The sequence below is a fragment of the Cryptotermes secundus genome, unplaced genomic scaffold (genome assembly GCF_002891405.2).
Source record: "Cryptotermes secundus unplaced genomic scaffold, Csec_1.0 scaffold401, whole genome shotgun sequence".
NCBI lineage: Eukaryota > Metazoa > Arthropoda > Insecta > Blattodea > Kalotermitidae > Cryptotermes > Cryptotermes secundus.
Window position 1 is genome coordinate 1,962,055 of NW_019731223.1, and position 25,684 is coordinate 1,987,738.

At 38.1% G+C, this 25,684-nt stretch overlaps 1 protein-coding gene across 8 annotated transcripts in view; it reads left to right on the forward strand.

Annotated features, from left to right (window-relative positions):
* The window catches only part of LOC111866508 (microtubule-associated serine/threonine-protein kinase 3), a 106,056-nt gene that overhangs the window by 69,032 nt on the left and 11,340 nt on the right, over window positions 1-25,684 (forward strand). For all 8 annotated transcript variants that reach the window (XM_023855511.2, XM_023855513.2, XM_023855512.2 and 5 more), the window contains 13 exons: window positions 2,670-2,900; window positions 3,004-3,235; window positions 3,413-3,516; window positions 4,228-4,458; window positions 8,343-8,515; window positions 9,527-9,597; window positions 12,549-12,654; window positions 15,051-15,172; window positions 15,260-15,487; window positions 16,845-17,277; window positions 19,714-19,877; window positions 22,120-22,334; window positions 25,118-25,450. In XM_023855511.2, the coding sequence (XP_023711279.1) occupies window positions 2,670-2,900; window positions 3,004-3,235; window positions 3,413-3,516; window positions 4,228-4,458; window positions 8,343-8,515; window positions 9,527-9,597; window positions 12,549-12,654; window positions 15,051-15,172; window positions 15,260-15,487; window positions 16,845-17,277; window positions 19,714-19,877; window positions 22,120-22,334; window positions 25,118-25,450 (2,643 nt within the window). The remainder of the gene's footprint in view (window positions 1-2,669; window positions 2,901-3,003; window positions 3,236-3,412; window positions 3,517-4,227; window positions 4,459-8,342; window positions 8,516-9,526; window positions 9,598-12,548; window positions 12,655-15,050; window positions 15,173-15,259; window positions 15,488-16,844; window positions 17,278-19,713; window positions 19,878-22,119; window positions 22,335-25,117; window positions 25,451-25,684) is intronic.

The following is a 25,684-nucleotide window of genomic DNA, read 5'->3' on the forward strand; positions in this document are numbered from 1 at the left end:
TAATTGATCTCATCGCATAGCAAGCTGCATTTAATTTAGGTATAATTTGTTCAATATGTATTTTCCAAGACAGTGTACTGTCTACATGTATTCCAAGGAATTTTGTATCAAGTACTTTACAGATTAATTTGTTGGCATAACTGACGTCCAGATCAATTTGGTGGTTGTTTTTAGTTGTGAATGATATGTAATGGGTTTTATTAAAATTTAATGAGAGTAAATTGGCTTTGAACCATCTGTTTAAGGCTTCAAATACAATATTTATGTCATTTTTAAAGTTTTCAAATTTAGAGTTCTTAAATATTATACTAGTGTCATCTGCATATAGAATTGATTTAGATTTATTGTTGTTGGTGTTAGATCATTTATGTAGAGAAGAGAAAGTAAGGGACCTAAAATTGATCCTTGTGGAACACCATGCTTTATAATTCCCCAGTTTGAAAATGCAATTATAATATAAATTATAATATAAATGGATTATAAGTAAGAAAAAATAGAAAAAAGAGCTATTAATAGACTCTGAATATTACTTTCTTGCAAGAGGTGCTTAAAATGGCATCTATGATCAATGACACATGACTCAGCTGTACGTGAAAAAGAAAATTGCAGGTGTTTTAAAGATTCCTGGTCTGTTCTTAATTTCACAGTTCATCAAAGCCTCCATGAAGATTTGAAGAACCATCATTCAGTTTGGCTGCCATGTTTTTCGTAATATTTTCAATGCCTTCTTTCCTTTGAGGGCAGTTGTCATCTTAAGAAAGAGAAAAGTGCAATAAAGAAAACTGATTGTCTTGACGAGTGTGAATGAAGCCTTGGCATGATGTGAGTCTGTGTTGCTTTTGTTCATCCATGAGTCTGTGTGGGGCAAACTTTGTGCAGATCTTCCTCTTCCACAAATCTCCATGGAGGATTTGATGAGACTTTTGCTGTTTTCAGAAACTTTTCAAATGATTCAACATATGTACTCAAGTTGACGGAGATTACTATGAATAGAAATAAAACAATTTTTTATTTCCTTGTAATTTGTATTTCTTCTTTCACACCAGCCCTAAAACTTTATTATCAGACTTGTATATGAGGGGAATTTGAAAAGTAATGAGACTACTCATATTGCTCTCCATCTGAGGATTACTGAAGCTTGGGCACAGTGTCTTCTTTGAAGTAACACCCTTCACATTCTATACATATTTTTGCAGCACCCCACCTACTACTTAAACACATGCAATAGACCATTTCCAGACATCTTGCTTAGGGTAGTGGTGGCGGGTTGTTTCACTTCAGTATAGGTGCTGCATTTGTGTCGTCGTAACCTGTAAGCATTGAGAATGCCCAAAAATCAACATAGGATGAGGTCTAGACTGTAGGATGGGTGTTCTGCAGGTTTCCCACTGGTGTATGATACTGCCTTCATTGTTGCATGCAAGATGCAACCATGCATTGAACTGAAGTGGAAACCACCCTTTTATTAAGGATTACAATTTTTTTAATAGCATTTCTTAAATGAGTTTTAAGTGTATCTGTATGGAAAACACTCCTATCATGCTTCTACAATTGCTGATCTTGATCAGGGTTCACATCTGTGTCAGCAGTGCTTGGTCTCCCACATTGAGTGTCATAAACCTCCCTTTCGTTTCCATCTTTGAAATACTACCACCATTGAGAAACTAGCTCAGCTTTTTGCTTCTGTTCCACACACATTTTCTGACATCCCTACCTCTCTTTGCCATTTTTTTTCAAGGTTCACACAAAATGCTTAAAACATTAACTATTTTTCAGGTCTGCCATTCCAAACAGGTTTCATACCAGAGCTCATACAGACACACACATACTATGGGAAATGAGAGACTTTGCACTAGTAGCTTAACACACTTGAGTGGGCAACATTGTGCATGCATCATCTTGATCAGATCCACTGAAGTTGAGCAGTGTTGCTAATCCCATTACTTTTCAAATTCCCATCATATAATTAAGGACTATACCAGGAAGGAATATGGGGAGTAGAAGTAGCTTGACCATTCTTAACCTCAGCACAAGGTGGAAGTTAATGGTCAGCTTCATGCCCCTGCTTCTTTACCATTGAGGCAGAGCCCCAGTACCCATTGGATAGGAGGCTGGTTGGGCCCCAGAGCCAGTCTGGATTATGTAGAGAAAAGAAAAATCTCTTGCTCTCTGCCAAGAATTGAACTCCAGCCGTTCAGCCTTTAACCTAGCCACTATACCAACTGAACTCTCTAGGCTCTTTTACCTGGCAAATTGGTCATTTACATTCCACCTTTGTTTGGGAGGCTGCTTCAAAATGTTTTGATTTTTGATCAGTACAGATGAAGTGTAACTGGAATATTTGAAAAAATAATGGCTTCATTGGGAATGACCAAATTATTATAGTACAGGTGCTGCCCTAGAATCCCTATCATTCAGCAGACATTACATTCTTTACATGAGGTGATACGAAGGCCAGGAGACAGCTGGTAGAGTGTCAGCATGATTTTATCCTGAGACCAGTGAAAGATTTAACATCATATCTGTGAACAGTATTTCTGTACACCTGTATGGAACATTGATACTGATGATTCATTGGAATTCTTAATGCCTTTCAGTTTCTATGCATTACCACACAATCCAGGGATCTGAATAATCTTTGCCACTTTTTCTCCTGTGTTCTCTTTCAGGCTACTCAGCAGATGGAAGAACGGTTACAAAGTTTTATAAATGACAACAAATCTATTGATGCAAGGGAGAGCTATGAAAATATGCCCAAAGATTCCATACCAATAATAAGATTTGTTCATCATCAAGTCATTGAAATGGCTAGAGATTGTTTACAGAAGTCAGAGGAGAAACTTGTCACTAGTAGATATTTCTATGAGATGTCTGAAAATCTGGAGAGGTTATTGTCAGAGGTACTGTATATAAGTAATATTCTTGAAACTACTGAGAAGTTACATTTGTCTCTTAGTTTTAATAATATTTTTAATTACTTCCTGTTGTTACTTATTCTAACAGACAAAAGAAAAGTCTCCTGAAGCAGCTACAAGGTTAACAGGCGCTATAAAGAAGTTACTTTTGATAATATCACGACCAGCTCGACTGCTTGAGTGCTTGGAGTTTGATCCAGAAGAGTTTTACCACTTACTTGAACAAGCTGAAGGACAAGCTAAAACATCACAAGGGATTAAGGCTGACATTCCACAGTACATCATAACCAAATTAGGTTTAAACAGAGATCCTATAGCTGGTAAGTTTCATTATAGATCTTACACTGATTATACAGTTATTAATTCTAAGACATTCATTTTCATTAATGTGAGAGGTAATAAAAAGAATGAATTGAAAGATTGAGTGGTATTATGTCTATGATCTTTTATTTTGTTTTATTTGAAAAGCGTAACACTCTTTTTATTTGTATTTTTAGAACTACAAGAAGATCTGAGTCAGTTGGAAACCACATGTTCCTCACCTGAAAAGATTCAGTTGTGTATACCTCACTCAACACCAAAGGAGGAGAAGGAAACAAAGGTACTCTCTCATACTGATTTAATATTAGAGCTTAATTTGTTCATCACTGTTCATTGTGTTAAATCTTATTTAAATCTCTTCTGGCAGCATTATCTTATTATGTAGGTGAAATTATTTGTGATCTTTGTTGTAGATTCTGATATAAAAGAACAACTACAGAATGAAATCTTCAGGATTAGGCAGATATAAGAGAAAAATAGGAATATAATGATCTGGTACATAAGCTGTAAGTTTGTATATTTGAAAAGGACCATGATTATAGTATTGTGAGAAGTATTATTTGGTTTAATTGCATGTTTAATACATAGAAAAATAGTTAGGTTGATTAAAATATGATACATATATTCAAGATTGTATCTAAATTCACTTGATAGATTTCAATTTCACATTAACATAAAATATGGTAATTCTGTAACAAGCTGTATCAGGTACTTTCCAGTCATTTTACAGATGTTATATAGGACCTTGCATAAGGGTATTTTAGTGATGAAATATGACAATTTATTGATTGCAGTACAGAAGATAACCTGTAGCAATGCTGATGGCAAAAGGTTGCAGTGATTTTATCATTTGTTTTTGCCAGAGATGGGGAGTAATGACATTCCTTCACCATACCAGTAATTATTTATAATTACATTGATGCTGATATATGTTTAGGAGGCACAGACAGATTTTAGTTGAATTGTTTGTGATACTGTAATTTTATTTCAGGTGCCTTCTGAAGATGATTTTGAAATTATAAAGTTAATTTCTAATGGAGCATATGGTGCTGTATATCTGGTACGTTTGAAAGAAACCCATCAAAGATTTGCTATGAAGAAGATTAGCAAGAACAACTTGATGCTCAGAAATCAAGTTGACCAAGTGTTTGCTGAGAGAGATATTATGAGTTTCACTGACAACCCTTTTGTTGTTAGTATGTATTGCAGTTTTGAAACAAAGGTAATTGTTCAGTTTTCTGTTTGTAATTTTTATGTTATGAACTGGGGGAAGTAAAATGAATTGATAAATAATATATTTAATCCTGTTGCACTGCCTTCATAATGTAAGTATTACCTGGTATGTGCATTAATCCATGTAGAACAGCATGTACAAAATGAGAAATAGAACTTGGTTGTAGATGCCTCAGGGTATACTTGACAGCTAATTTTTGTTTTACCTGAAATTCATAGTGATTTAAAGAGTAGGTTTACATGATGGTGAAAATTCATGTTGTGGTCTTCTGGCTTATAATACTATGTAGTCTAACAGATGGACACCAGCATTTTGGAAGAACATACTGCCTCCATCTTAAGGGTAGAGGTGAGCCAAGTTGGGAAAGTGGTTTTATTATATAGGAGCAGGGAGGAAAATAAATAGTTCTTGGAGGATGTGTGTGATGAGAGTCGTGAATGGAGAAGAGAATGGGCCAGATGAACCAATGGGAACCACATCCTGCAAAGGGAAGTTACTGCATGACAAGTAGAAGAAGAAGAGGAAGAAAGAGCCCTTTTACATGACATGGAAGGAAGAGTGATAAAGATCCTTCTTCAGGGTCACTGAAGAAGAGACATTTTCTGGGGCATGGGCAAAGAAAGGCCAAGTCAGGACTTGTCCTTCGAAATAGCCTTCCTGAATTCATTCAGGGTGAAAAGCCTCCATTATTCTCTCAAGTAAGGGCCATCTTCTTTATTAATGTTATTGGGCTGGAGCTCAGTCTTTACTGTTGCCATGGTGATCTGACCCATGTGTGTGGAATACTGGTGCCATATAGCAGGATGTAATGACCCAGGTTCCTGCTATGCTGTGCTGTAGCTTATTTGTCCAGGTGACAAGGATGATGTGCCTGTGACATGTGGTGTTTTAAGGTTCAGTCATCCTACACAGGCTGAAAGAAACTGGATATTTTCCTTGGCATCAGGTCCACAGTCCTGATATGCCTTTCTTTCTTTCTTTCTTTCTTTCTTTCTTTCTTTCTTTCTTTCTTTCTTTCTTTCTTTCTTTCTTTTTCCCCCCCCCCTTTTTTTTGGTGGGGGGAGATCCCAGTTGAGCTTGGAGACTGTCCTGTTAGAGATGGCTTTGGCTCCTTGTGCTAAGTTAGTAAATGCACATAGCTTGTTGAGTTAATGACATTCAAATACAGGTCAGTATGTGGGCTATGATGGCTGTCTATCTCTGTCTCTGTGGTTAATCAGAAGTTTTATGCTGTTTATGTGGTCCAGGAAGTTCTTCAGTTAATCTGGTCCAAGAAGCCAGATCATAAAAGGCATTGTTATGGCGTGAAGGGGGGCGTGGAGGTACCTCCACCGCTTCCGCCACTGGGCCTCTCTTAAGCCGCCGCTACACCTCTTTTATGCCGTGGTGACAGAGGGCGTGGAAATATCCCGCTCTGTCACCCTGTTAGTATGCTGCCACCATCTTGTTATTTTCAAGAAATCTAGTAAATTTATCATAGCTTGCGTCCTGTCCTGGCTTAACTCGTAATTCGCTGGAGCGTTGGGAGGTTCTGGAGACGTCAAGGAAGATGGTAACACTTAAAGAAATGCTAGGTTGAAGTAAACTCACACGCATGTCTATCCTATTCTATTTCTCTATGTCACTATATACATCTATATGCACTCTTACCGACGTTCGTCGGTTGTACTACACTGGGTAATGAACCTGCAGTCTTCATTGGTTCTACCTCCTGTCACCCTACTGGAGGGTATTCTACTCCTCGGTGTCTCGAATGAACCTAGTCAATCTAGTAGCCTATCTTTCCCTGTGGTTTTACACTTTACAATTATCACTTAATGTTCATGGCTATATGAAGTTGGTTTCACTTACTTGAGATGAGGAAACAGATGCTCGCCATCACCAACCAGCGCACACTCACGGCCATAGCCTCCCCTGAACTCTTAAGTTACTTAATGTCCATCAAAAGTCTAAAGGCAAAAGGGGTTTTTTGATTAAGTCTTCTATGGTTTGTATAACCTCTCTTTGCTGATTCTTTGAGTTCCGGGTAGGTTGCCTGCCCATTCTGACGTGATTTTGGCTTCCCTCATTGGTTGCCCATCGAGAAGGGGTTGACTCTTTCGGGTCTACCGCCTCCTCCGACTCAGCGTTTTCCTCCTGCCATAGTGTTTATGACCCACTTCATATAGCTCCTTCCTCAATGTCAGCGCTATTACACTGCCGGGTTAGCATTCAAATGACTCAGGCATTCCCTGTTACAATTCTTTGTAGACCTAAAGTTCCTGGTCCGTTTCATCACGGCTACTTCTTAATCTTATAGTCTAGCTACTATTATTCCAATTTTACCCCAAAACTATATCTACATGTACGTAACCTTAGCAGCATTACAGGCATTGTCAACATAATAGAACAGGAAGAGGGCTTATGGATTACACTGTTACATGCCCCTTCCTCAGAGTCCTTCAAAAGAAGGTGGCTTTATGGGAGATGTAGGAAATCCACGGCTATTCTGTCCTTTGTTCGTAGAGCTGCCGGTTGAAGCAGAAGACAAGGGTGTCAGGACATTGTGAAAAAGTCTCATATTTTCTTTTTCAAATTCTAGTCTAGGAGATTCAGAGCCTTCCTGATCAGCACCTTGATGAAGGAAGTGATTAGCCTGTCCTTCAACTTGACATAGAATGTCTACTGTATGGATGAAGTCCTCAGAGTTTTTCACGTGGTACAAGACATGATACCTCACAAATGTTTTTCTAGGCTGTGTTTAAGAGCCCCAGCTATGCTAACAGTGGACCTAAGGGGGTCTCCTTTCTTGTATATTTCTGGACACGCATATTGTGTTCTCAAACCATATGGTAACAAGTGTTGGGTGATATCTTCAAGAAGAGAAGACTTATTAAGGAGATTAGTAGTTCTCAGTCCCACAGTTAGTGTTTTAGCTAGCTTTGGTAATGTTGGATCTTCCTTTCTTGGCTCTGATAAAAGCCCTTTGTTACTCTTCCTTCTGTGCTGCGCTGTGCTGAGGCTGTATAAGCTCATTGAGTGACACGTGTTAATATGAACTGTTTCTTTGATTATTTGCTATGTGCTTACTCTAGGTATCACAGGTAATATTTAATGAAGATGAAAATATATAAACTGACAGTGCTGTCTGAGTTTATCTTTTACTTATTAGTGAGCTAGCCAGGTATCTGATTAATTGCTATACAGCCTGTTGCAGTGCTTATGTGTCATGTCTACTACGCACATGCTGGGCTCAATAAGAGACATGTAATGGTGCCCTTAAAATCTCACCTGTTCTTGAGTAGGATATTGAAGGTTTTCTGTTTCCATATTAAAATATATAAGAAACTGCAAAACATTAACTTTCAAATCCTTATTGATCATTCATGTTAATCTTCAGAGTACATTTGGTGTTGTATTGTCAGTGTAATTTAATCAATATCATTAAATAATCAACAGTCACTCTACTTCTAATCCTGAACACTCTGTGACTTTTTAGCTGACATGAAATACCTCGTGTTCTGTTTCCTCATATATATATATAATGCCAGGTAGTTTGTTGAAAGTCAGCTGATATTTGAGAGAAATTATTTCACTTCCATCATCAGGATTTAAATGTGAACCAAGCAAGAAACCAGCATGAAGCAGGCAGCAGCTCTTGAACCCTGAAGGTGAAGGTGACATTTTCCTCTGAAATGTCAGACTTGTGAGCATTATATCCCAGAAGATAAAATTCTTCATAAGAACTGCTGTGAGGACCTCAGTTCCTTAGCTCTTGGCTAACCTGAGTTAAAAGTAAACAAATAATAAAAAAAGAGATTAGATCATCCTTTACACAGCATACTTTTAAAACACTTCCATAATATGACTACTTTTCATTTTGGTTTTTGCAGAAACATCTATGCCTTGTTATGGAATATGTGGAAGGAGGAGATTGTGCAACACTTGTGAAAAACATTGGTCCACTACCTCCTGACATGGCCAGGTTTTACTTTGCTGAAACTGTTTTAGCTGTCGAATATTTGCACAGTTATGGTATTGTTCACAGAGATTTGAAACCAGATAAGTGAGTACTATATTCAGGTCTGTCTAGAAATTATCATGTTTAAATAGATGAAAAATAACTGGTGAGAAGGTATATTGCAGCCTGATGAGTTTTAATGTATGTAATTGAACAGTTAGATTTACAGCTGATTTCAGATGTCAGTTTGGATGGTATGGTTATCTGATTTTTCTAATGACAAAACTCATCATCTGAAGGGCATATCTCTTCACAGTCAGTAACTTGGTCAAATTCACCATTACTGATTAATCATGGGCCATATAAATGTATGTATATTTGTAATGCTTCCTGTAAACATGTCAATGTTCCCCATTGCATCTGTTTCAGTAATATGCATGACTCATACTGTGTAATGATTTGGACTAGACTAAATCTTCATACTATATTGTACCGTTCTTACTATTTTATTGATTTTGTCAGCTGCCACTAAACAGGGCTCGTGTCATATTTTTCTATCTTTAGTGACCAGTAGTATGGGAGCTGGGGTAGCGCAGTCAGTATAGCGACTGGCTATGGGCTGGATGACCTAAGGGTCGAAGTTTTAGTCCCAGTAGGGGCAAGAATTTTCTCTTCTCCACATTGTCCAGGCCCGCCCAGCCTCCTGTACAATGGGTATCGGGGACTCTTTCCCTGGGAATAAAGCAGCTGGGGCATGAAGCTTACCACTCACCTCCAGCTAGTGCCAAAGTCAAGAAAATGTGGATCTATATATCCACTCCCCCCTACTCCTTCATGGCATAGTTCTTAATTAGCTAAGAACGGACAGTTTTACCTTTACCTTAGTGACCAGTAAATAATAATTAAGTGATTTTGCATTCTCCAGTTTTTTATTTTCCCAATGCAATGCATTTTTTCATTGGTCATTGCCAAATACTTATAAGAACAATGTTAAATTTTAACTGATTTTAGCTTTCTTAAAGTAACCTTTTTCATAAATTTTAATACACTCTTGCGAAATTAAAAAGCTTCAGAATTAATTGGTAATCCTAATCTCAGACAGTTGTTATATTTCAGCTTGTTAATCACTGCCCTGGGCCACATCAAACTCACTGATTTTGGACTAAGCAAGATGGGTCTTATGTCATGTAAGTAGTTTTTCTACTTTTAAAATAATTATTGGAAACAGCATTATTGTTCTTGTTGCATATGATATTTTGTATGAACTGATGTCAGAACTTCTTGTAGTTGCTGTATTGTGAGGACTGTGTTATGTCTTCTGAAAATTTTTTGGAATGTTGCATGATGTATACAGGGTGTATCAAAACTCAATGGCAAAACTTCAGGATCAGTTTCCTCATATAGAGAGAAAAAAAAAAGTGTATAACAACATGGTTCCGGAAATGCATAATTACTGAGTTATCCGACCTTTTAGTAACGTTCGTACTCTGAACACTGTTGCACTGTTACACTGAATACGTCTGTAATGCCAGCTGGAACACTCTGGTCACGTATCAGAGGAAATGTTCAAAGTGACGTCCTCCTGCCTGAATACAGGCCTCCACTCGTCACATTGAGTGCTGCCCATGATCAAAAATGCCCAGTGTAGTGCATACTGTCTGACAGGCTGCCACAATTCGTGCATGGAGAGTTGGTACATCAGCAACAGCAGTCATATACACAATAGACTTTAACTGTCCCCACAGGTAATAGTGTAGGGGGTTTAAGTCAGAGTGTGGTGGCCAAGCAATTGGTCCACCTCTTCCTATCCAGCACCCAGGATAATGTGCATCAAGGTGCCTGTGGGCAGACAGACTGAAATGTGTGGGAGCACCATCATGCATGAAGTAGAGCTGTCGATGGGATGCTAGTGGCATGTCTTCAAAGTAATCAGGCAATGTAGTACACAAGAAATCTGTATATTTCTGTCCATTAAGCTTGTCCGGAAGAACGTAAGGTCCCAACAAACAGTCACCAACAATGCCTGTCCAGATGTTAATGGCGAACCTTTGTTGATGAGATGATCGGATAGTTACATGGGGATTTGTGTCTGCCCGCACGTGCTGATCTTGAAAATTTTCGATTCTGTCCCTTGTGAATGTTGCCTCATCCGTGAACAACCCAACAGCTGTGAAGTTAGGAGTCGCACCGCATTGTTGGAGGAACCACCAGCAGAACATTACTCTTCAAGGATAATCTGCAGGAGACAAGGCTTGTACACGCTGAAGATGATGGATACAGGAGCTGTTCTCGTAGCAGTCTCCAGATTGTCATGTGTGAGATATTCTTCTGCAGGCCTAACTGCCTTGTGCTGACTCCAGGACTTTGATCCACAGCATTGAGTACATCTTCCTCAGCCTCAGGGGTTGTACTTTTTGGCCGTCCCTATGTGCCTGGTGGACGTGTGAAACTCCCATGTTCGCATAGGCAGCGATGGATTCCTTCAAATGTCTTTCGGTCTGGCAATCTGCACATTGGGTAGTGTTCCTGATACAAGTGACACGCCTCTGAAGCCTTACTATCCGCCAAACCATACGTGTAATGAATGCTCACAAGTTCTTCATTTGTGTACATTACGTATCACTTCACAGCAGACTGCAAACAACACTTAATAATCACAGATAACAGACGTCATGCACACCTTTTGGATATGGCTATAGCTACTTAACTGGAGATGACAGGATATCATCTGCGTGTCCTAAAGTTATTCAGGCCCACATCAGATTGATTCACAACATGATTACTTGTGTAACAATTGTAACCGGTGTCTCGCATTTTTATTCTGGCAAACAGGACGTGTCAGAATGCACTCCATAAATTGCACACTCTGATAACTTGTGATTATGCATTTCTGGACCCATGTTGTCATACACTTTTTTCCTTGCTTCTATGTGAGGAGTCCATTCCTGAAGTTTTGCTGTTGAGTTTTGATACATGCTGTAGAGTGGAAGTAAAATTGTTGAGATAAGGTAACTCTTATCAGAGCAAGCCAGAATTCCAGAAATTGTTAAAGTGAATAGATACATAAAGACCGAGAGTCATGTGAGAGAAGAAATGGGCATTTGCTAAATATGAGCAGTGCAGGAGGCATCTGCAGTTCGTTTTTGTGGCCAATATATGTGTATGTGTGTAGGGGTGTACATGCATGCATGCGAGCATACAGTAAAGGTTAAATGGCGTCATCTTTTCCATGGGTAATAACTTTACCTTGCTGTAAGAGTGTCGGAGGCATACTCCGCAGAAGAAGCAGACTGGGGTTGCAGCGAGGTACCATTAGCTGAGGTTTTGCAGAAGAGAGAAGTTCTTATTTGGGAGTGGGTTGCATTGATCCTAGACAAAATTGGTGGGACCTAACTAGGAGTCTTTATTTGCTGTAAAACATGAAATTACATCAGTGTATTTAGATTCAATATTTTTAGTGTTGTGTGATACTGTAGATGGAAAATAACCACCTACTGATTTATTTATAGCTTATGTAACAATCCTTTGATAGCTCTCAATACGTAGTGTCAAATGATGAGATGGTTCAGTGAATAATATTTTGGAAATGGTTGTGGCCTAATTTGAAGTACTGTCCAGCATTTGTGTGGAGGAATTGAGGAAGGACAGGAAAGCCACAAGAAACCTCATTCAGCCAGTCCCTAGGCTGGGAATTGAATTTGGAACCACCAAAACAAAGCAGGAGGTCTAAGCACTTGACCAAAATGTCTGTTCACAGGTACTGAAGAAGAGTGTATTTAGGGAAAAGTGCTGGAAGGGGGGGGGATAAAAACGATGTTTAACCGGGGGGAACTCTTTGAGATGTTGGGTGTGGTGTGTATGATATGGACTTTCTGTTATTTATAAAATGGTGTTTGACCATACATATTGTGTAAAGTGAATGTTAAAAAGTGTTGTGAAGTGACAAGATATTAATAATTTGGTTACAAGTTTTTTTTTGTTTTTCACACTATAGAAAGTTGTTACACTGGGTGCTCTGTACTCCAGAGAGCACATTTTTAGTTGTGTATGGGTGTGGTAAGAGAGATGCTGATTGGTGTTTTCTGTGACCATTATTTGTAAGTGAATTATATACATAATTTTTGTTTCTTGATTTCAGTGGCTACCAATTTGTACGAAGGTTACATAGACAGGGAAACAAAACAGTTCTCTGACAAACAAGTGTTTGGAACACCAGAGTATATTGCACCAGAAGTAATATTGAGGTAGGTTGTCACTTATAGCAGATTATTTCTTTTCAACACGATATACCATTTGTCTTAGAAAGTGAGTCTTTTTCTGAAACCATAGATTAACATTTAATGTTATGAATTTATCATAGTAATATATATTAATATTACTCTTTAAATATTATTATGAATATATAAATTTTCAGTTTCATATGCTTGATACTGTCACATGTACACACGACTGTAGGCAGGGTTTGGATTGGTGAATAGATTTATTGGCAACGTACAAGTTGTAGCTACAAGTAACTATAACACTACTGCTATTTCCACACTTTACAGTTCACTAGGGCACACAGTCTGTTATTAGATGTTTCCTGGTAGTGGCTCCAACAGTGGCTATTCCTCTCCCTCTGGCTCGAGTCCTTTTTTCACAGACTACCGCACAGAACTATAAACTTGCCTTGTCCCTTGCTTAGAACATCTTTGCACTGACCACACAGGAAACACAGCTCTTCCATTGTAGTAATCCAACTGATGCATTATTATGAATCTGGTGCTTATCAACAGCCCTGGTATATCTGTCATCTCATGGTTGTTGCATAGCATCAGCTCTATGTACTACATTGCTCCTTCTTTAAGGCTCTTTGTCCCAAATGGCCTTCAGGTGTACCGCCGTTTCTTTTTTTCCAAGGTCTATACTTGTGACACCTGTGCTTGGTTTCACCTTCTTCCTCATGGGTCAGTTTTCACAGTGATTACTCTCCAACCGCTCTTGTGCTCCCTTCTTAAGGCCACTTATCCTGAGTGGCTCCCTGACCAGGTGCGAGCTGGTCCAGATGTACGACCATCAACCTGGATCTAGGGTTCTGCTGGATCTTGTGTGCCACATCATGACACATAACAGGATGCAAACAATAAAGATCCTTCTTTTGGTCAGTCCAGATAAACTACCTAGAGTGGCCGGTGCTCTATGTATCTGGCTTTTAATCTGTGTGCAGTCTCTTTTTCCATTTAAAAGGAGGCGGACGAAGAAGTTCTGATTACTTTTTTAAGTTTGGTTCTCACTGTAATGCATTGCAGTTGATCTTTCATACTTACTCTGCTTGCTGCCTGCTTCATTCTGATTCCTTACTTGGATTCTTCAACCTGAAAATAGAGACCACATGTTCTTTATGCTGGTTGACTATCGGTGGACTACACAGTGTTACATTCCATTGTGACTACCATTGTGAGAACCTCAGATCCTTACTTTAATTTACTTTAATTCTGATGTGATGACATAAAAAACTTATGCATGACAAGTACTACTTCCAAATTTTCCAGAACTCTGTGGTCCATTTAATTTAATATCCATTATAGTAGTAGATAATAAGAATGAATAAAAAAACACAGGTTTTATGACTTCAGTGCAAATTGAAATGCCAGTACTGATTTGCATTTCAGAATTTACACCAGCTTGTACATAATATAAAATTTGATTGATTTGAATGTTTAAGAGTATAAACATATTTAAAGAGAAAATGTTTTATACTATCATAAAATGATATGGAACATATGGAAGTACAAGTTTGGTTGATAAAATGAAAGCTTACTCCACTAATTTGGGAATTTCAATATGTAATTTCTGGCTGCTAACCTTAAATGGGTCCAAGCAATTCTAAGGCTGGAGCGATATCTTGACCAGATGATAATCATCACTGAGAAGGCAGATTCACATAAGTAGGTAGAACTAAGAAAGATATTACAGAGAAGGCCATTTTTCTTAAATTTGGATACTTTGTGTCACTCATCAGATTCCAGATAATTTTCAGCTATGCTTGAATCTGATGTAACTCTTAATCCTTTCTACCACATCTTCCACTTCAGCTGAACCAGATGGGTGACATAGTATGAATGTAATAATTGGTTCCAGTCTTGTAAATTCTTGGAAATACCTTTCAAATTAAGAATGAAATTATAAATAACAGAACTATTACTGCTCTGCCATGCATTGGCAGTCCATCCAAAATTGTCTGCAGTTCAGAGGGAGACCTTAATTGGCGTTTTTTACTGCCATAATGTAGTGCCCATATAAAAAGAAGTGCATGGTAAGAGACCGCCTTTAAATTTAAAAATATGGGATACAAATATTTGACATTATTGCACACAATCTAGATAGTTGTAACTGGCTTCCTGAATCATCACCACCTTAAGAGAAGCCTACCTTTGAATTGTTCTAAACTCACTCAGCCCAATCCAACTCATTACATTTGGAAGAAACAACAGTAATGTTTCTGTCATATATTTTGCTCCTGTCTATTTGAAAGAACAATTGTTTGTCTTCTAGTGGTGTTTTATATGTTGTTTCTGCTTAACTTTAGACCGTAGGCACATAATTGACATTCCAAATTAGTATTCACATTCATTTATTATGTGTGTTTGTGTCTTTATAGGCAAGGGTATGGCAAACCAGTGGATTGGTGGTCGCTGGGTATAATACTGTATGAATTTTTAATTGGATGTGTGCCATTCTTTGGAGAAACACCAGAAGAGTTATTTGCTCACACAGTAAATGGTAAGGAGTCCATCCTCCATTGTTTACAATGTTTATAAATCTGTGCTGTATTTGATCAGTAGTCATTGAGTAATATCTTATTTCCAGATGATATTGAATGGCCTGATGAAGATGACTGGCCTGTTCAGCCTGAAGCAAAGGACATAATTACAGCATTATTACAACAAAATGCTAGAGAACGTTTGGGAACTGGTGGTCCTCAAGAAGTTAAAGAACATCCTTATTTTTTTGGTGTTGACTGGAATTCACTTTTAAGGCAAAAGGCAGAATTTGTTCCACAGATTGACCATGAAGAGGACACAAGTTATTTTGATAGTAATACTTTCTTCACAAAAAATAATATACTCTTCTTAAAATTCAAGTTTATTTGAAAGAATCTCTTACTATAAATGGGAACATTTTAAATATTTTTATTACACAGACAGTCTACATCTGCTGGGTCTGTCTTTCATACAAGGGTCATCCAGAAAGTGAAGATTGTTTGCACATAGCACATGCACAGGTCACCAGATTACACCATTTCAAGGTTAATGGACATCAGTAGTCTTTTTAGTAACCGTCCAGGTGAATGACATGCTGATTCAATCGTTTTGCAATTTTTTGTAGTATTTAAAAGTGAGCAAGAAAATCGAGAACTTCTCTGTAGTGAAATGCAAGTTCTGATTCGGTTTTTAAATGCAAAAAATGTCTGTTCAATTGAAATTTACTGTCAACTTATTGCATTGTATGAGGAAGATGGAATGAATGAGCGAAATATGAGAAAATGGTGTAAAATATTTAATGAGAGCAGGACAAACATTCACAATGAGAAGCGGTCTGGGTGCCTGTCCCTGATCACTGAGGACTTGAAGAACAGGATTGATAAAACATCAGGACAAACGGGCAGTTCACCCTTTATTAAAGTCATGAGAAATTATCGCCCTCTTAGCGATAATGTTCCAAAAACATCGAAGCAAGATGCACACTCTTGCTCTTGTGCTCTTCAAAGAGCATCTGTAGTACCCATCTTGCACAATTTTTTGAAGTGGAGATGCTCCATAACAATTTCACAAATCTGTGAATGAGAAATTTGAGGAAATTTCTCATGAATTTCATCAAGAGTGATATGCCTGCTTGTCCTGAGGTGTTGATCAATCCTGTTTTTCAAGTCCTCAGCGATGAGGGACGAGCGCCCTAATCGCTCCTCAATGTAAACTTTTGTCCTGCCCACTTTAAACATTTGACACCAGTTTCTCACATTTGACTCATTCATTACACCTTCCCCATACACTGCAATAAGTTGACAGTAAATTTCAATCAAACAGATATTTTGTGCTTTCAAAAACCAAATTATAGCTCACACTTCACAATTGGTGGGATTCTTGATTTTCTACTCACTTTGAAATTTAACAAAAAGTCGCAAAACAATAGAATCAGTGAATCATTCACTTGGCTTGTTACTGAAAGACTTCTGAGGCCAGTTAACCTTGAAATGGTGCATTTCAATGAACTGTGCACCTGCTGTGCCCAAATGGTCTTTGCTTACTGGACAACCCTTGTATTTCCTCATTTGTTCATTTTGAATATACCAATACTTCCTCAGATTTCTGTACACAGGGTATGATAAATATATACTGCTATTATTATTCGGCTACATATAACCAAAAAATAATTTTATGCCAATCTTTTCCAGCTCGAGTGGACAGATATAATCATGATATAGGGGAAGACACAGATGACACAGATGATTCTCCATTGTTTGGCTCTTTCTCTTCGTGCTCTCCACAGTATCGTAAAGTACAGACACGTCTAGGAGTATATGAAGAATTGGAAGATAGCACAGCAAGGAAGTCATTTTCACGTGGTGATTCTGGTCAGTCAGATCATTCTGAATCTTCTCCCTCCAATTTGGGTAGCACTGTGGATACTCCTGAAGCAGATGGTATAAAGGAATTGGTCGAATTTGCAGAACAAAGTCGTCAGAAGAAAATAGCAAATCCAACTACACCAGAATCTTCACAGACAGAAAGTGATGATGTTTCACCTCAAATTCAGAGGAAGCGGCGCCTTCATAGCAAAGATTCTCTACCACGGTTTTCAATTTCCATTGAGGATAATCGTTGCAGGTCTGTAAATTTTTAGATCATATTTTCTTCACTTATGTTTCATCTATGATTCAGCTAATATTTATCGTTGATTGTCTTTTACTTATAAAATGGTAGAGACTGTTGGTGGCTTCTGTTTAAAGTTTTTTTGGGAAGTGGTAGACTTTAACACTAAATTAAAGAAAATCTTAAGTGCATGAAATTTAACAGAGATTATTGACTTGAGATCAGTGAAGTTAGATGAAGTATAACCTGAAAAAGGGGATTATTAGATGGATTCCACTTTATTTGCAACAGTCAGATATTTTCAATTATAGAAAGCAGAAAGTACATGTAAAATGCAAGCCTGAAGTATTACAGATGTTTGGGCTAGACATACATCTGATGAATTATTACTGGATCCTACTTCTTTTATATAACTGAAGTAGCTGTTCAGAAATCAGATTCTGACAGAATTCATCCAAGCAGAAGGAAAAATATAGTATTCCAAGATTCACAGTATCACTCATTCAGTCATGGAACTGAGCCCTTCTTGAGAAGCCACCAATTATGCAGGTACTTAAGAACTTCCCAGTGTTTTATGGAACCAAAAGCTTCATTACCATGTTCAGAAAAGCCCTCCACTGGTCCCTGTCCTGAGCCATATCAGTCCAATCCATACCACCCCATCCTATCTCTCTAAGATCCATTTTAATAGTGTCCACCTGCCTATGCCTTGGTCTTGCCAGTGGTCTCTTTCCTTTTGGCTTTCCCACCAATATCCTGTATGCATTCCTCTTCTCCCCATTCGTGCTGCATGCCTAGCTTATCTCATTCTCCTTTATTTGATCATTTTAATTATACCTGGAAAAGCGTACAAGTTATATGAAGCTCCTCATTATGCAGTTTTCTCCAACCTCCTGTCACTTCATCTCTCTTCGATCCAAATATTCTACTCAACACCTTGTTCTCAAACACCCTCAATCTATGTTCCTCCCTTGATGTCATAGACCAAGTTTCACACCCATACAGAACCACAGGCAAAATTATAGTTTTGTATATTCTTATTTTTAAGTTTTTTGGACAGCAGATGAGAAGACAAAAGGTCCTAAACTGAATGGTAGTAACCATTACCCAAGTTCAGTCTCCTCTTAATTTCCTCCTGAATCGGGTTTTGATTTGTTATAGTCATTCCAAAATATCTGAACTGTGCCACATTTTCAAAACATCTGTTTCCTATCTATCTATCCTATGTCATGATTTTGCCCTGAATTTTGGTGACAAGACAGCAAAATATACTTAATTTAGATCCACAGTATGGCATATTATACGTAGGTCGTACCTAAAGTCATGAGCAACTTTTTTTGCATGCAACCTGGGAACAGCTGACGAAAGAGTACGATGGTAGGTGGAACCAGCTGTTGTGCTGGGAGTATGTAGAGCTGATGATCAAGTTGTTACTTTCTGCAAAATCTATTAATTTTATTCCATTATGGTTGGTTGTATCATGTAAACTTTCTGTCCCAATTACTCCTCTGTATTCCTTCTCTTTAGCTATTTTGCCGTTAAGATCCCCTAAAATAACCTTTATACTCGTATCATTACTTCGTGTTGAATCATATGTCTCTTCCATTTGTTGATAGAAATAGTCTGACCTCTTCTTTTTCTTCTGTAAGTGCGTGCACGTTCATCAACATCATATTGGAAAATTTCGTTCTAATTCTCAAAGTGCAAATTCTTTCACTTATTGGTTTAAAGTCTATTATTGAGCTTTTAAATTCTCGTTCTATTACAAAGGCTACACCACGTTCCTTATTGCCTTCTGCTTTACCACTGTAACACAGTATGTTTCTTTATGTCCATGATTCCTTTTCCCAGCCATCTAATTTCCTGTATGGCTGTGATTTTCATATTGTACTTGTCTATCTGTTCTAGTACCGATTTCATGGCACCCGTTTTATTGAGGGTTTTTACATTCCATTTACCTAGAGAGTAGTCCATATTCTTTGCCAGTTGTCATCTTCCATTCTGTTGAGGTTTCCGAGGCTTGATTCCAGGTTTCAAGACATTTATATTTTTTTATGGTGAGAGGTTGTCAGCCTCTTGCCCAATCCCCAACCTGGAGGACCAGGGTATCTCTTTTAGTCTGGGTCATCTCCTTCCACCTGTCCGGCATGGGTGGCCCTACCAGTAGCTATGCTACTGCTGACATAGCTCTCAGGGTCATTTGACCATGCAAGCCCGTCCACTACGTCAAAGTAGAGACACCATCGGGGGAGGGAAGTCTCAGATGGCTTAAATTAAGAGGAGTATTATTATAATGCAGTGTACTGTGGTACATAATGCCTTTGTATTGCCATGGTTATATGGGTGTATATCCTTAATGGATGCATAATATCAAGAAAGAAATTTTAGCAAACTATAATGTTGATCGAAGATAATTGTTATATTTAAATTCATTGTTGTGTCTATGTGTAGCATGGATTTGGAGCACCTTCAGGAAATTGCTGCAGTAGAAGACAGGAATAGTCAAGGTACAGAGGCTGCAAGTACACAGAGGATTTCCTTGCCATGCAAACATCGATCCAGAGCTGTTATCAAAAGTGCATCTGCATCAGGCCTCTCCTTGATGATCCCTTCAGGTGTGACACTATTAAAATCATCCCATAATGCTTCACATGCTGGAAATTAGTGCATAAACTAATTTACACGAGAAATTCTGCTCCTATGTTGAATGTGCATGAAATTTTGACTTCATCCAAGTGTCACCCTATTTTAACCCCTTTTTTATACAGAGACAAGGGGACCTAGTTGATTGAAACCTTGTGATTGAGCTCCAGTTTTGTAATATGGTAGTGGACTGATTTACAGAAATGTGATAAAATAAGCATGATATGCTGCCAGATTAATAACATCACATTAAGTTTTCAGGAATTTAACCAAGTTGCATTCCTAGATGAAGTAAAAGTTGCAAAATTCAAATACAGTATGCCAGTGTTCTTAGTGTCACAAATTTCTGTTTCATTGCATTTATGATGAGTACCATCCTGAGTTCTGCAAGCTGGTCGCACTGTCTAATGTTGTTAGATATTATTTTGACAGTGTGCCAACTGCATTAACCAGCACTGGTGAAGGAATTGTGGAATCTGAAATTATGATTTTACATTTAATGTATATACTGTAGCATAATCAGTATGATCTGCCCTGGAGTATGACAGGGAATGGCATTTCCATAATGATCAGGAACAGTGAAACAAGTAAAGGGACAGTGATGAATTCCCAAGAGACTATGGCAAAATTCCGATCAAGTTAGTATTACATTTTAAAAACAGAAGTCCGAATTTTGCCATGAATGTACCATTCCAGGAAGTAAGTTTATGTCCATAGAAAGCACTTGTACTTTTTATCACAATTTAGCTCTGAAAAGGAAATTGAAGAATTGTATGCACAGTGTTATGTAATTTTAGTACTGACCTGGGAATGCAAGGGAGACCATTCTGCTAGTCATGCAGTGCTTTATCAGCCACTCTTAATTTTCTTTCAGTCCTTTATTTTCATTAACTTGAAGAATGCAAGTTACATTATGCACCAAGTTGGATGAATATTGTTAGATATAAAATAAAGTGTGTATATTTGGAGAAAATGTTGAATGGGAAAATTATATCACAACTGGAAGTCACATATACTCGTTAGTTTTTCCTTTTATTTAACTTTATTGAAATTGCATTAAGGAATAATCACTGTATTGAACTTCATGATAATATAATGCCCACAGTATTAAATTTTTTTCTATAATTTGTATAAGTAAGCTATACAAATGAATAAAATATTGTTCCTGAAACAAAGTCAAGAAGTATTTGTGACCAGAATTTTGCTCAGTAAAGGTTTTGCTGAATTTTACATGATCTCTTTTTCTGTTTGCTTTATACAGCGTGTTAAGCACAGTAGACCACTGTAGGTCGTGGTGCAAGGGCCGAGAAGGCCTACCCCCCATACATTCATTCATTCATTCATTATACAGAGTGTTCCAAATTACTATTTACCATATTGTCATGTATGAGTGAATATAGATGGGGTTTGGATTAATGACTGGATTTATTTGACTCTTTAATACAGTCCGTGACTGCACGTTACAGTTCACTGTTACACACACACACAATAATGTCCACAGTCTGTTATACTCCACTAGTTGTTGCTTGGTAGTGGCTACCAACAGCAGACATTTCCCTCCCTCTGGTTCCTGAACTATCCCTGGCCTCAGCTACCAGCTTCTCATGGCAACAGCTCACAATGAGTGAATCCCAGTGGTCCTCTAACTCACTCACTCACCAACCAGCTCTTAATTAATTCACTGACTCCTCACTTGTCCTATTATAACATCTCAGCACATAATGCTTAGAAAAAACAACTCGTCATGATTGTTGTATCCTCTTGTTGTCATGGAATTGTTGTATTCGTGTCTGTTGGTGGAGCCAGTACCTAGCAACGGCTGTTGTATTGTCACTTATTTCACTGTTATTGCCTAGCAGCAGGTCTGCATGACATATTGTCTTCTGTCAGGTGATTAACAATTTAACTTTTCTCTGTGTATGTTTTAGTAATAGACACAAGATCGTATTTTGTGTAATGAATTGGAATTTTCTACATCTCAAGCATGAATAATGACACAATCTGAAACCCAAATCTGCAACATTACTGAAGATTCAAAGTTGCACATGTCTCACTCACGTGTGTTTAGTGGATGGGAAATTAACATAAACTCTAGGAAGGCGTGCAGAGCATATGTAAATATTAGGCAATAAAAATTTATGGTTGTAACATTTAAAAGCTACTGAATTTTTTAACTTTATTAATCATGTATATTGTGTTGTACTGTAATTTTAGATGACTGTCCCCCCCAGCCAGTTCAGTCACCTGGTGGATCCAGTACTGCGAGTTCCCGGGATACTTCACCCTGTCGGGAGTTGTCTCCTCTTGTCACTAGCCTGAAGCCTCCTATTATCATCCGACGGGGACCACGTGGATTTGGATTTACAGTTCATACTATTCGAGTTTATTATGGGGATACAGACTTCTATACAATGCACCATCTGGTTATGGTGAGTAATTTTCTCTTATGTGGTGGATATAATTACTGAACATATGCATACATTAAATTAACTACAAGGTGAGAGAAATATCAGAATTCATACAGTACTGCATGAGCAAATAAAAGATATAACCATTAAAAATATTCGTAGGATCATTAAATTTTCGCTTTTGTCTTTTATCTTAAGTAATTACTGTCCATGTTTTTAAACTTGGCTCTTCTCAACAAAAGGCCGGAGTCCACTAACTGAGATAAGGGTTGTTGACAGTGAACAAGGCCTTCATCGAGTCCTTGCCACTGGAGGCTGTTAAGATAGCAGCTGGAACATTCATCAGGCTCCAGCAAACAAGCACCAGGACAGTTCTGGAGGAGCTGACCCATCCCAACCAAATAGATGGGACTGAAGGCTTCTATGCTGGGAGAGCTTGCCACTTTTGTAAGGACTGCCCCCAGGAATCCAGTGAAGAAGGTGACTTATGTAGGAGAAACAAATGGGAACTGGCAAGAAAGAACAACCAGTGCCTGGAAATACATAGGAGCTGGCAAGAAGAAGACCAGTGCTCATGAAACATTGAGGAGCCAGTGGGAAGAGGAGACCACCATCCTTGCCTGCTCACTTTATGCTTGAACTTGTAGAGTGGCAAAAACAGCCTGAAGGATGAGAGGGTCTCTGACTATAGACATGACTGCACAGAATAATACATGAATGGTGCTGGAAACAAGAAATAGCCGCTGCAGCACATGTAGACACAGAGCAGGTATCCCTGTGATTTAAAACTTTAAATTTTAAACTGGAATTCTAAATCAAATTGACAAGCCTCTGTTGGCAAGAATTTAAACAAAACTGAGAGGCTGGTGTTTTAGATTTTGGATTGTGTGCAGTGTGACAGCTATGTAGTGAAAAATACACCTGATGATGGCCAGTTACAGCCGAAACATGTAGTGTAGAGGAAGAAAAGACAAAGAACTACAACCAAAATAGATTGTTGCATTCACGATGGCATTTGTATTATTACATATAGAAGTGTCTATGACTACTGCCAGGCCTGACATTACAGCAGGATTTTCCAAAAAGAAGCAAGATCCATGTTATATTCTACAGATGTCCTCAATGGAGACTCCCAATTATCTAGAAATAGAAAATTCACATTTCAGAACCAACTGATGTCTGGGTAGAAAATTTATGTAACCTTGAGGTGAAATATTTAGTGTGTGAGTGCTGTACAGGTACCCAGTCAAAAAACATTTGCAGACTCCTAAAACTGTTACATTTTCAATGTAGGGGGTGTTTTATGATCACATTTAGTATGGCTTGACTCCTTCAGATTTCATCTGATGAGAAATTTTAGAAAGTGTTCAACACTAATTATGACACTGAAGTGGAATGCTTATACATGAATACAAAGCTTCAACTAATGCATCTATGTGAAGTTGTCAGTATGTCAAAGAATAAAGTAATAAGACTGTATGGATTGACTTCTTCAATATTATTCAGTATTTTGAAGAACAGAGATGATCAGTTATGTGATGGAAGACCAGTGACACAGAAACAAGTGCACAATGCAGAGAATGAAGATTTTGAATCTGTGGTCTTCCAGTTATTTCGCAAGGAAAGATCATCTGCCTTACCAATTGATGGACTGATGCACCAGGCAAGTGCCACCCATTTCGCAGCATTCTTAAAGATCAAGAACTTCCAGTGTTCTGAAGGGAGGCTTTTAGGTAACTATTGAAACTAAATAGAAACCACTTCCAGTGGGTGACAGGACTGCTTACAAGACACTGTCACCTGAAAGAACACCTTTTTACATTGGTGTTGACCAACAATCCCATTGTGGAAGGTGCCTGAGAAAGGATGAATCAGCCTTATGTAGCCTATGTAATTATGAGGCTGTAGCTTACTGAAGATTTCATCACCTGGAACACTAATTTATAGAACCAAGTGACTACCAAGATGTCCCTTCAAGTAAGATCTTGCACATCCTTTCAAGTGTAGGATTGCTGGGTGCTGAACAGAAGGGGGGGGGACACCCTAGATCATTAATGGCTGTGGTGCAAGGGACCAATTAAGGCCTACCCTATATTCCTTCATTTATTCAAGGGACACATTACAATTTCAGAGAAAAGAAGGAAAAGTGCATTAGTTAGCACAAAGCATCAAGCAACTCTGCTGCAGTTAAAATACAATGTACACATATGTAAGTCAGGTTGTCTATGTTCTTGTGTTTCAAATGCACAGCAAATAAAGAATAGGATTTTTGTATATGAAGGTTGCAAATACAAGAGGTTTTGTAAGTATGAAAAAATGTTAACTTCTCAGCTAAATGTGTCAGAAATGTTGAATTACTTATGATTGCTTTTTATCTCCATTATAATTACATCAGAAGAGCATAGAAGTTGCCATACACACATTAATATTTGTAAACCTTAGTGCCATACTGTGATATTTGTAACTAGAAGTTAGGAGACAAGATTCAGTCATTTTGGGATATTATGAATACCCATTACAATGAGCATTTTTACAAATTTTGTAAGACCTTTTCATGTTGAGATTGCACTGTATTTTCTAATTCATATCAGACCAAACATCGAAAATGTTCTTCTCGCTTGTTTTCTGAAATACTAGTCATAGTAATTGGTTGAATTGGCCTGTTAGTCATAGAAGTTTGTAGCTGGTTACTTATGCAGGAGAAAATTTCCTAGGTTTCCTCAGTTTCATCCCACCAGTCTTAATCAAATCATAAATGTACATAAAATTGTTTATACAAATTTTTGGATTACTGTATATTGCAGGCAGTGGATGATGGGAGTCCAGCATTTGAGTCAGGTGTACGACCAGGGGACCTGATCACACACATCAATGGAGAAGCTGTACAGGGCCTATACCACACTCAGGTTCTGCAACTATTGTTGTCTGGAGGAGACCATGTAACGCTTCGTTCCACTCCACTAGAAAACACTTCCATCAGGACAGGTGGCCGTAAGCGAGAGCCATGGCAGAGCAAATTGGCAAAACGGAGCATGCATAGGCAGCGGCGACAGAAGCGGGAACATAATGATAAGAGACGCAAATCTTCACTATTCCGTCGGATCAGCAGCAAACGGGCCAGTGTGGAGATGCAACAAGTAAGTACATCGCCAGAATTTTGGTGATGTGTTGTAGTAGTGTGGCTGCCATCTGGCATCCAGACAAGATTGTGGTTGTACTGTAATATAAGATTATTCTTTTTCAGTCACATCTGGCTAATGTATTGCAATAAAATATTAGGGGTGATATATGTTAATGAACTGCAATGAAGTTGACATGTTTGTACCCATTCAGTGATCATTTTCAGGTTTCTTACCATGTTTCATTTTATT